Genomic DNA, 11,562 nt, shown 5'->3' on the forward strand with positions numbered 1-11,562 from the left:
CAATACACACAGACATAGAAAAAAATTAAATTGTGATAAAACATAAACGTAAAGCAAACCTCTTAATATTTTTTCCATCTTCCTCCTCAAGAAATGTCCTGGGTGTGGCAGCCACACCCCAGTATGGGGACCACTAGCTGAACCTGTGAACTCCTGCAGGGCAGAGGTCACCGAGGGCTCAAGCAGCAAATTGTCCCAGCAAATTGTTGATGCTCAGTCAAGAGCAGTTTGGAGGGAGGTTCAGGCTGGTTTACATTTGAAAGAAACAAAACAACCGCCGAAAGTCACTCAAACCAGAATCTGACCCCTCCACCAAGAACCCCAGAGAGCGGGACCAGGTAATCTCTGAGGGGGGTCTTTCCTGCGGTTCCCAGGCATCACCCTTCCCCCAGCCCCTCCCCACTCACTTGAGGGAGGTGGCCTCTCTTGGGAGGCTGGGAGAGGTCTCAGTGATTTACACCCTCCTAGGGCCCAGCCTCACTATAAAATACAGCCGCCCTCCAGGACTCCTGCCAACCCAGAGCCAGCTGCCCATAAACCCCAGACGTAAATCTCGAGACCCAGTTCCGTCAGGACAGAAGGCAGACAGTAAATTCATGGCTCCAGGGCCTCTAGCAGCAGACCCTCCTGGGAGAATTCATTTTTCACCCTAGGATAAATTACCCTTGCTGGAGGGGAGAGGTGAAGAATTTGTTTATTCGGTTGAAAAAATGGTTGTTTGAAGGGCACCCCCATGGGGCTCCCCAACGGGGCTGCCAGCTCCCAGGGCTACGCAGCCAGATGCCTCCAGGACTGGGATCTCTCGGCAGGCCCCTCTCACTCAGCGCCCTAAAACGCATTCCTGCACATCCCCCAGCTCAGTGAAAGATACCAGCGTAACCCCCCAGGCCCTGAGGAATCCCAGTCAGGAAACCCTGAGTGTCACCAGGTCGGCCAGGTCCCCAGCATGGTCCTCTGCCATGTCTGGCCTATTCCGCTGCCTGCTTCCCTCTGCTTGGGGCTTCAGCCTCCACCCTGCTGCACAGACAGGCCTGAGGCCAAACCAAAGCCACTACCTATCTAGCTTGGGGGACCCTGAACAAGTAAAACCACCTCAAATCTTTATCTTTTTTGTAAAAATCACACAAATTCCCTAAGGGAGTATAAGTCAGAACAGCCATTTTGGAAAGGCGCGTGGCCTCGGGGCTGGGAGTGATCTATTTCCCATCCCCAGTCCGATGTATCAGCTTTATGTTGAACTTTTAAAAGTACCAATATTTGAGTCACTCTTCTTTGTGTCCAATATATCTCCTAATAAAAGAGCGAAGTGCAGAAATGCATGGTAGCAGGCCACCACTTGTGTAAAACAAGGGGAAGAATAGGAATGTATAGTTGCTTATTATGCATAGAAGAAACTTCTAGAGGGATACGGTAGAAACAGATGATGGTGTTTACCTCCTGTGAGAGAGGCGGGGACTTGGCAAACAGAAGACAGAGGCTGGGGAATGACCCTTCGCTGATGTTTTGAGGTTTTGTGTTTTTTTTTCTTATCTGAACCATGTGACCCTTGAGTTCTCACGCCAGTCCCCTGTTGATGGACGGCTGGTTTATGCCCTTTGGTTTTCTTCATTAACACTGTAATGAACATCCTTATCCACTTTGCTTTATGCATCTATGTTAGATTTGTCTCGAGAATACTTAGAAAAGGGATGGCTGGCTCAAAGGATGTGAGCACTTCCCATATTGACAGGTAACTGTCAAACTGGCCTCCAAAATGACCCTACCCGCTTGTTGCATACGTCAGTCTCCGCTCCCCCATGGTCTCACCAACAGTAGACACTATTCATTTTTTCATTTCCCCTCAAAATTGATATTGTGCTGTGGTTTCTATGAGCATTTTCCTAATGCTAACAGAATCATCCCCGGAGATGGTGAGGTTGACCATCCTTTCATTCACTTTCTGGCCATTTGTGTTTCTTCATCTAGTAACTTCCTGCTTGCATCCATTATATCCTCCCAGACTGCTTATCTTTCTTATTGATTTGCAGACCTCCTTGCACTCTGGATACTATCCTTTATCAGGCGTGTATGTTTTAAAGACTTTTCCTCCTGGTCTGTGGCTTGTCTTTGAACCTTGTAAATAGTTTCCTTGGTCATACAAAAGTTTTACATTTTTATGTGGCCCAATCTCTCCATTCTTTCTTTCATGGCATCTGCTTTTGGAGCTTCTGTCTCCTCATCTGCTAACCTGGCCTTGCAGGGTTGATACAAGGAGTGAATAAGGCATCCAGCAATGCTGAGCAAATGCTCCTAAAAATGACAAGGATAGTCATTTTGGGGGGGTCTCCCTGCCTCACCCTAACTCCCAGCCCCCTCAACAGCCAGCAAGAACTTTTTGAAGATAATCACTCTCCTGCTTGAAACCTTTCAGCTACCTAAAGAAATGATGCTTAAACTTCTTTAGTGGGTGAATTCAAGGTCTCATGCACTGGGCAGGTGCGTGAATGTGTCATCGGTTGGATGAGGGCTGTTGTGACCACGCTCCACAAGGAACAGCAGAAACGCAAGTCCAAGGTTGCCAGATCCTCTGAAGAAAGCTGCACATCTGTTTTTCCTATGTGAAATCTCCCCCTGCCTTCTCCCACACGCACTTAAAATTTAACGGCAACTAATTTTTTTAAGCCACTGCCAGCATCAAGCGAGGTCTATTTATGAGTTGGATGTGCCCATCTCTACCCTCACAATCTAGCCCCAACCCACCGTTCCCGAATTGTGCCCCACTCCCTGCACGTACATATACCTCATGCAGCTGACATGCAAGCCATACTGCACAGCTGTGGACACAGCATGTTTTTTTGAACTCTGTTTTGCACATGCTGATCTCTCGGCCTGAAATGCCCTTCCCTGCTCCTTTCGTTCCTGGACAACTCATCATTGCTCTTTGAAACTCAAGTCAGATGTCAACGTCAATTCCCCAACCCAGACAGAATTCCGTGCTCCTTCCTTGAGCACCCCATCACTCATGACTCTTGGGACCGGAATTCCAAAGGAAGCAACCTGGGGTCACAGAAAGAGCCCCGGCTCAGGAGAAAGACATTCCTGGGATGAAACTCCTGCTCTGCCACGTCCCAGCAGTGCATTCTCGGGCAAGTGACTTAACCTCTCTGTGCTTCAGGTGCCCAACTGTGAGACAGAGATAATGAGCCCTATACGTGGTTGGGTTTCTGGGAAGAGAAAATGAAATGGTATAAGAGAATGACACGGCACATAGTAGGGACTTAATAATAGTTTGCGGAATGAAAGAATAAACTTTAAAAACGAACAAACAGTGCTCGCTTCGGCAGCACATATACTAAAATTGGAACGATACAGAGAAGATTAGCATGGCCCCTGCACAAGGATGACACACAAATTTGTGAAGCGTTCCATATTTTTTTTAAAAAAACGAACAAATATTTCCTCAGAATGCTCTGAACTCAGCACATGGAAAAGTTAGCTAATTTTCCGGAATGGAGCCTGGGGGTTATCTAAACTCCTGTGCCTGCCCTTTATTGCCATCTCCTGATTTCAGAGAAGGCCGTGGACCACCTACCCCTCAGTTGCATGCATTCTGAGGAGCCATTGAAGCCAAGGACTGCAGAGGAGTGAGTCCCTGGAGTGTAAACTGAGGCACACCAGCCAAAGGAAGAAGAGTGGGCACAGCCAAGCCCCTGGTGTTTGGGAAGCACAGCAAGAGGCAACAGCCCACAGGTGCTCCGTGAGATCAGAGGCCTTCTTGGTCTTCAGTACCGTGTGCTCACGTCTGGCATACAACAGGTGCTCAAAAAGCATCTGCTAATTGAATGGATTATTAATTAAATAATACAAATAAGGATGCTTTGCAAAGCATAAGCTGCCGTACAAATGCAGTTCGCCGTGAGCGGGGTCCCTGCCGCCGCCACACTCAGGCCTGTGCTGGCCTGCTCCCAGGTTGGCATCCCTGGGCTGGATACTGCAGACCCACAGATGGATGGGACGGGGTTTCTGCCCCATGGAGCTCTGAATCTAGTGGAGGAGACAGATGAACAAACACAGTTATCCTCCAACAGGAGAGGGGCCAGGACAAAAACGTGGTGGGAGACAGGGGGAGGGGGCAACACGAAGCCGCACCTTGGCCTGGTCTCAGACCGGAACTAGAGGAAACGATAATTTGCTGGGTGAAGAAGAGGGTAGGGGAGAGGCACTCCAGGCAGAGGCAGCAGCCTGAGCAAAGGCTCAAAGGTGGGGCGGAGCAAGGTCTGTGCACAATTAAGGAGGAAAGAAAGGTTGCTGCAGCCAGATCTCAAAGGGCCTTGAATATCAGAGGTATCCAGCTTCAAAGGGAGTGTCGTTTGACCCCTCAGAGCACGTTTGAATTGGTGTTCAGCATTTTAAAGTTGGGAGGTAGTACGTCAAACTCTGGTTTTTTAGCTTCTCTAGAAAAAAATCAGAAGATCTGGTGGGCTGAGCCAGGGCTCCTATAAAGTCTAACTCTCTGGTTCAACTTTGTCCCCCAGGCCCATTTCACTCCCTTTGCCCACAAATATTTATCCAGCAACTACTACGTATCAGGCCATGTGCTAGTTCCTGAGGATACAATGAAGAATAAGACAGGCATAGTCATAGCCCTCATGGTACTTACATATTGGTGGGAGAGAAAGGCAATAAACAAGAACATAACGTAAGTTCAGGCAGTACAAAGAGCTGGGAAGGAAAAGAAAGTTACAGGACTAAAGGGTGCAATTTTAGATGGGATGGCTGGGAAGGCCTCTGTGAGGAGGAGACAGTTGTGCAGATCTAAATGTAGTGAGTGAACCAGGCCCTTAAGAGATGAAAGATCAACCCAGAAAAAGGAACAGCGAGTACAAAGGCCCTGCGGCCTCCTTCATCTTTTGGGTTACTTGCCTTGCCCCTTTAAGCACTTAAGTGTGAGACCCCTACTCCAGGTAATGGAGCATAATGGGTAATGGGTAAGCAGGTGTAAACCACCCCCAGATGCATGTTTCAGATAAAACACTTCTGACCAGTAGTGAGGGAGGCATGGGAAATAGGGATATGGGTGGAAGGCATTGTATGGTTTTTTCCCGTTGGAAAAAAGTAATAGGATGACAAGGAAAAGGCAGAGAAGGTTCATCGTACATGGCACGTTCAAACTTGAGCCCAGGACAGAGAAGCCAAGAGTGAGAGCAGGGAAATCCCCATTTCCTTCCTCACGAGCTGCATCACCTGCCAAGCCCTGCAAAGTGGGACGCAGGGGTGGGAGGAGAGAGACGGATAATGATAAATCTCCTGCAGCCCTGGAGCTGTTTGCTGTTGTTGTGTTTTTTTCCCCCAAGCATACCTGGGCTGCTGCTTTAGAAAGTCAACTGCAAAGGAAACACTTTGATGGGGTTTTGGTTTTTTGTCTCCCCATGCCCCTTCTAAGCAAAATTAAAGTGTAGATTCCTTGTCCTTTTGCCCACAAAGTAAAAGAAAAAGAGATACTATTGTTTTAAAAGAGGAGAGGAGAGTAAAACCCTACAATCTTATACCATTCTTCTTGGCTGCGCCAGGGGAAGGAGGCGATTCTGCACAATGACATCATAGTCTGTGTCACGGGACATAACTTCCGCCACTCAAAGCTTTACATGCATTTTTGAAGGTACAGGGAAATGTTTAAAATCGGCTTCAGTGTTGACACTGCAGTTATTAAAACCAAACAAAAGATCCTTTCCCAAGTCTGGCTGGTTATTCTTAAATTTATCTGGGCCCCCACTACCTGATTTAAGGCAATGAGCAGATGTTTCACAGCAGGAAGCGCATTAGCTCCAGATGCCGCCACTTTGTTCTAGACGTGCACATATATATACTGGCAGACACACACACACACACACACACACACACACACACACACACACACGGAGGACTTAGGGCAGCAAACGTTCGCAGCTCCCCTGCCAGCACTCGGCATGCCAGCATGGACCGTGTGTAACCTCTGCCTGCAGTTCTGACACAGAGATGAGCAGCGGGAGTTAAGTAGCCAATCAGATCCCACCCCATCGTCTTCCCGTTGTCTCCTAGGTAACAGGCAAAGGGACACATCAGCTAGCTGGATACCACAGGGCCTGGGACACACACACACACACACACACACACAAGATCCCCTAAAAGTCCATAATTGCAGAGCCGCTGAATGTGCCTGTCAGAACCCTGGACAGTTCCCCAAAGGTATTCAATGCCTTTGGTTCCAGCGCACCCGGCAGCCGCAGCTCCTAAAGCTTTCCCATCTCCGCCCCTTTACACATGCATGCCATTCCTCTGCCGGGCATGCCTGTCCCCACTGCCATCTCCATCACTCAAAACCTTGCTCATCTTCGGCTCCAGCCCAAGTCCTTGGTCAAGACTTCCGATGGCTCCCATCACAGAATAAAATCCACGCGCCTCCCCTATGGTGATCTGGCCTTTCATGATCTGGCTCTTCCAGCCTCCTTGCTCATCACTCTCCTCCCTCACTCCTTCTTTCTCTTCCTCCAACAGGTCAAACCGGCCCTCCCCACATTATCCCCTGCACACCAGGGCTCTCCTTGGTACTTGCTGTTCCCTCTGCCTACACAGCTCTTCCTTCTGCTCTTGGCATGGCTGAGCTTTCTTGTTCTTTAGTCTTGGCTCAAAAGTTACCTTCTCAGAGAGGCCTCCCCTGAGCCCCCTTGGCCACCCTACCTGAAGAAGTCCCCTCCCCTGGGACTCTCCACCACATCACCTTATGTTCCTGTGTTGTCTTCATTACACTGCTAACTCTGAAACGATCCCATTCCTATTTACTTGTCTACTTGTTCTGTCTTCCCCATTAAAATGTACAGTCTGGGGCTTCCCTGGTGGCACAGTCGTTGAGAGTCCGCCTGCCGATGCAGGGGACACGGGTTTGTGCCCTGGTCCAGGAAGATCCCACATGCCGCGAAGCGGCTGGGCCCGTGAGCCATGGCCGCTGAGCCTGCGCGTCCGGAGCCTGTGCTCCACAACAGGAGAGGCCACAGCAGTGAGAGGCCCGTGTACCGCAAAAAAAAAAAAAAAAAAAAAAAAAAAAAATGTACAGTCTGTTAGAGCAGGGTCTTTGTCTTGTTCATGGCTGTATCCCCAGCCCCCAGAACAGGACCCAATAAATATTTGTTGAATGAATAAAAAGTCATTTCCTCCTGACTGCTTCTATATTTCCCCCTCTCTCTAATAAGACAGCTGGACGTGATGACTTCTATTAAGCCTCCTGGCTAACATTCCAAGAGTCCATTAGAGAGCAGAAAGGACTGGCATAAGGAGGAAAATTAAGCAGGCCACACCACGGGAAGAACCAGCCAGTGGAGATCTGACCTTCTCCACTGGGTCACAGCGCTCTCCTCCTCTGAGTGGCCTCCCTGATAGGAACTGGCTGCTGCTTTCAACTTCACGTTCCCCAGGCACTGGGCACCTTGAACTTCTGTTTTCTGAGGGACTGGGAGCAACTTGAAGGTGAGGACTGGGTTTTATTTTTCTGATCCCACACAGAGACCAGGAAGAGCCTGGGGTGGGGTGGGGTGGGGAGGGAGCCCTCTAGAACCATTTACTGTAGGGAATAGAAGAGAATGTGTCGCTGTCTACAGGGCCACAAGCCTCGAGGTGGAGGTTCATTAGAACACAAGTCAGTCTCTCTCTCTCTCTCTCTCTCTCTCTCTCACACACACACATACACACACGCACACACTCAAAAGCATCATGAAGCTAGAATCACAGAGTTCCCCAATCCCTGCGGCTGCATGTGTTTCTCTTCAAGGGACGTGACTACTACGTAAGGTCCTAAAAACTGTGCAGTGATCCAAACACATATGCTGTGTAAGTGTGTGCTGAGCACAACCACACTTTTGGCCAACCTCACTGGGCAAGGCTGGGAGATGGATTCAAGTAGCCACATGGTAGACATAGCCCAGATTGGGCCCCCCAAACCCCAGGAGTGGGGAGCCTCAAGCTGATCATTCAGAATCCAGAAACGCACCCCGAGTCCTGAGTTCTCCAATGACCAGTACACCAGATCGCTTCTGAAGTGTATGTAAAGATCCAGAAAGGAAAAGCAGGATTAGTATTTCTTGAGCACCTACTACGTGCTAGGCCCTGTTAACATCGACTCTTCAAGACCACCTGCAAGGTTACCTTTCCCACTTTATGGATGAAAAAACCTGAAGCTCAGAAGAATTAAGTAGTGTGCCCAAGGTCACAGAGCTGGCAAGCAGAGGGGCTCAGCTGGAAACATAAATCTGGTCTCCAAGTCCACTCTTCTTTCCCCAGGGCCTTAAATTACACCACATGATAAGCAGATAACCTGGTCTTGTTCAAAATGTCCTGCTGGCCAAAGATCTCCTCTGAGCATGTCAGGCTTGTGCCCCTATCTCTGCATCTCTCTCTGTCACACTCAAGCTTGGATGACCTCCCACCACAAGCCTCTCATCCAGCTGGACCCACATCTACATCTCAGAGTTTCTCATGTGAGACCCAGCCCATGGGATACAATTTTCCCATGGCCCAGAGAAAGCTGGGGATTTTGTCTTTTTAAAAAGTAATTCCCTGCTGGCGCGGGTGGATGCTCCAGCCACCCTCTGATTTAGTGCTGAGGTCAAAGATCAGCCTCAAGTAAGATTTTCCAAGGAAAACTCAAATGCTGGGTACCTCATGGCACTGAGGGAGGGAGAAGTGGCCTCCTCTCAAGAATGTGGCCAGTGGCAGGTAAAAGGACTGCAGGCATCACAAGACCCACACACCTTATACGTGTCACCCTTGAGCCTCATGCACACCCACATGAATCTCAACCATGCCACCCATGTGCCTGCATGCACACCAAACACACACACCACCCACATGCCCCACCCATGCCACACACACATGGGGAGTGGGGATGAGAAGCAAGAGAGCAACAACCTCCCTCTCAGGACATCACAGCCCCCACTTCTGAGCCTGCTCTGGGCTGTGCGCTGTGCCCCGGCCAAGACTTCATTTCCTCCTCCCTAGGCCCTCCCCTTACAGACACAGAAAGTGAACCTCGGAGAGAGGGAATGACTTGTCCAAGACCACAGAGCACTCCTGTGGCTGATTACCGCATTTTCTGAAGGTTGGTGATGGGCACCTGGCTCTGCAAGATTTCTTTCTTTTTCTTTTTTTTTTTTTTTGTGGTACGCAGGCCTCTCACTATTGTGGCCTCTCCCGTTGCGGAGCACAGGCTCCGGACGCGCAGGCTCAGCGGCCATGGCTCACAGGCCCAGCCGCTCCGCGGCCTGTGGGATCTTCCCGGACCGGGGCACGAACCCGTGTCCCCTGCATCGGCAGGTGGACTCTCAACCACTACACCACCAAGGAAGCCCAAGATTTCCTTCTTAATTTACTCCACTCCTTGACTGGCAGCCCTGTCCATCTGCTTCCTCACTCACCGGAAAGGAAGGAAACCTGGGCACCCCCTGTGCAGGAGTTACACACCTGATTTAGCCTTGGGAACAGGACAGGAGGGGCAGGGACCCGCTCTCGCTGTCCCCCTCCTCCCTTCCCCCCCATGCCCTAAACAGGAGCTTCTGGCCTCGTTTGTAAATGGATCCTTTCCCATGAACTAAGCCAGGCCCAGCTCGGGGGGCAGATGGGAAGGCGGGGGACTGGCACTACCAAAATCTTGCCGGTAATATAGACTTAGGTTCACCTCCCAGCTTTACCGCCTACTGCCTGTGTGACCTTGCGCAAGAGGCATTCTCTCTGAAGCTCAGTGCCCTCACCTGTAAGGTGGAAAGAATAGCGCCCTCCTGAGGCGTAGAAGTGAAGGTTAAAGACAGAGGCGGAAGTGAGGGCCTGGGTACACAGTGCCCACTGCCTGTAAGTCCGCCATCGTGCCCACTAAGTGAGCAGAGGGTGGGCAGCTGCCATCCCCACCTCACTCCGCCCCCGACGCGGTGCCGGCAATTCTCAGTCAGCACCGAAGCCGAACTTCCCTCAGCGGTGGCAGAACCTGGGCGCGGGTCCTTCTACTTCCTCCCTCCGCGGCCGGCGGCTCAGACGACAGATAAGCAGTGGAGCAGCCCCGGAGGCGGCCGAGCGGAGGGGGCTGCGCCGCAGCGCTGCTGCAGGGCCAGGCCGCGCAGGAGGTCAGTGCGGCCGGGTCCACGCCCGCCCCGCACCCGCTCCCGCCTCTGGCCTCTTTGCAACTTTGAGGAACTGCAGACTCCGGGGTCGGGGCGGGGTTGCTGCAGGACGTGCGAAGCAAAGTTGGGTCCCAGCGACTACAGCCTCGGGATCCCAAGGCCCCCGCCGTGAGCGCCCGCACACTCGAAGCGCCGGCGAACTCTCGGGGGGCGAGGAGGCACGCGGTCGCCGAGCCGGCCCCGGCCGCTCCAGGAACCGGACCCGCGCGCCGGTCCTGGAGCGTCCAGAGCCTTCGCCGCAGCCCTGCGCGGACGCACTGCCCGGGTCCCACCTCCGCGCGCCTCGTGCAGCCCCCTTGCCGGCTTCCCCCGGCCAGGCTGCGCTCCGCACTGCATTTCCTGCGGTGACCCCTTCGAGCTCCCCGCTTAAGGCGCTCCCCTCCCGCGCCTCGGAGGCAGGCGGACGCCCGCCCCCTCGCCTCCCGCGGGACCCTCAGCGGACGCCCGCGGTCAGCCCCGCGCTGGGCCCGCCCTCCGCGCCCCGCGCCTCGCCGCGCCAGTGCTAACCGGCCTGGGCGGCGGCCGCGTCCTACCTTCGTCCGGCAGCCGCTGCAGGCAGAGCGCGAGGTTCCTCCGCCAGCCCCGCATCCCCGCGGCCGCCCTGCGGCCCGGCCCGGCCTCGCCAGCCCAGCACCGGCCCCGGCCCCGGCCCCGCCCCCGCCGGGCCCGGCGGCGCAGCGCAGCGCTGGGGAGGGCCGCGGGCCCAGGGCGCGGCGGGCATGGGCGGCTGCCGAGGGTCGTGGGGCCCGGGCGGCCGCCAGGCGCTCGGCTCAGCTCCGGAGCCCGCGGCTGAGCAGACGCTGCCAGAGAGCGCGCGCTTTCCCGGGCGCGGGGGCGGGGCGGCGGGCGCGGGCGGGGGCGGCGCGGAGCGAGACCGTGGGGCACCTGCAGCTGCTTGAGCCCGCTCGCCCGGCGAGCCTCCCACTGCCCAGCACACAGCACGTCCCAATAACGCTAATTACCACGAATTAGTTAATGAACGAGCGAAACAATGAATGGTTAAATGGTGAATATGTGAGGGAATGAATGAGTGAATGAATGAGTTGAATAAGCAGGTGTATGGATGAGTGAGAAATGGTGACGGAATGAATGAATGAATGAATAACTGAGTGACTGACTGAATGAATGAGTTAGTGAATTGATGTATGATTTATGTAAATTAATGAGTGAATAAATGGGTGAAGGAATATGTAAATAAATGACTGAGTAAATGAATGAATGGGTGAATCAATGAGTGAGGGAGTGCTCCCAGGCCTCAGGCCTGTACCAGGCAAAGGATCTTCCACAGGAGCCCTCACCCCTGCCCTGAGAGTGGGGTGTTCCAGTTGCATCTTGCGGAGGAGGCACAGGGGGCTCAGAGAGGGCAGGGCCTGTCCGTGGAGCC

General features: G+C 52.7%; 1 protein-coding gene across 1 annotated transcript in view; it reads right to left on the reverse strand.

Annotated features, from left to right (window-relative positions):
* Positions 1-10,766, reverse strand: part of GRIP2 (glutamate receptor interacting protein 2) — a gene marked incomplete at its 5' end in the record, with an annotated part of 132,609 nt that extends 121,843 nt beyond the window's left edge. Inside the window, one exon of the mRNA XM_082638706.1 lies at positions 10,712-10,766. Coding sequence (XP_082494832.1) covers positions 10,712-10,766 — 55 coding nt within the window. The remainder of the gene's footprint in view (positions 1-10,711) is intronic.
* Positions 10,767-11,562: the final 796 nt, after the last annotated feature.

The sequence above is a fragment of the Mesoplodon mirus genome (assembly GCF_964341445.2).
Source record: "Mesoplodon mirus genome assembly, chromosome: 12".
NCBI lineage: Eukaryota > Metazoa > Chordata > Mammalia > Artiodactyla > Ziphiidae > Mesoplodon > Mesoplodon mirus.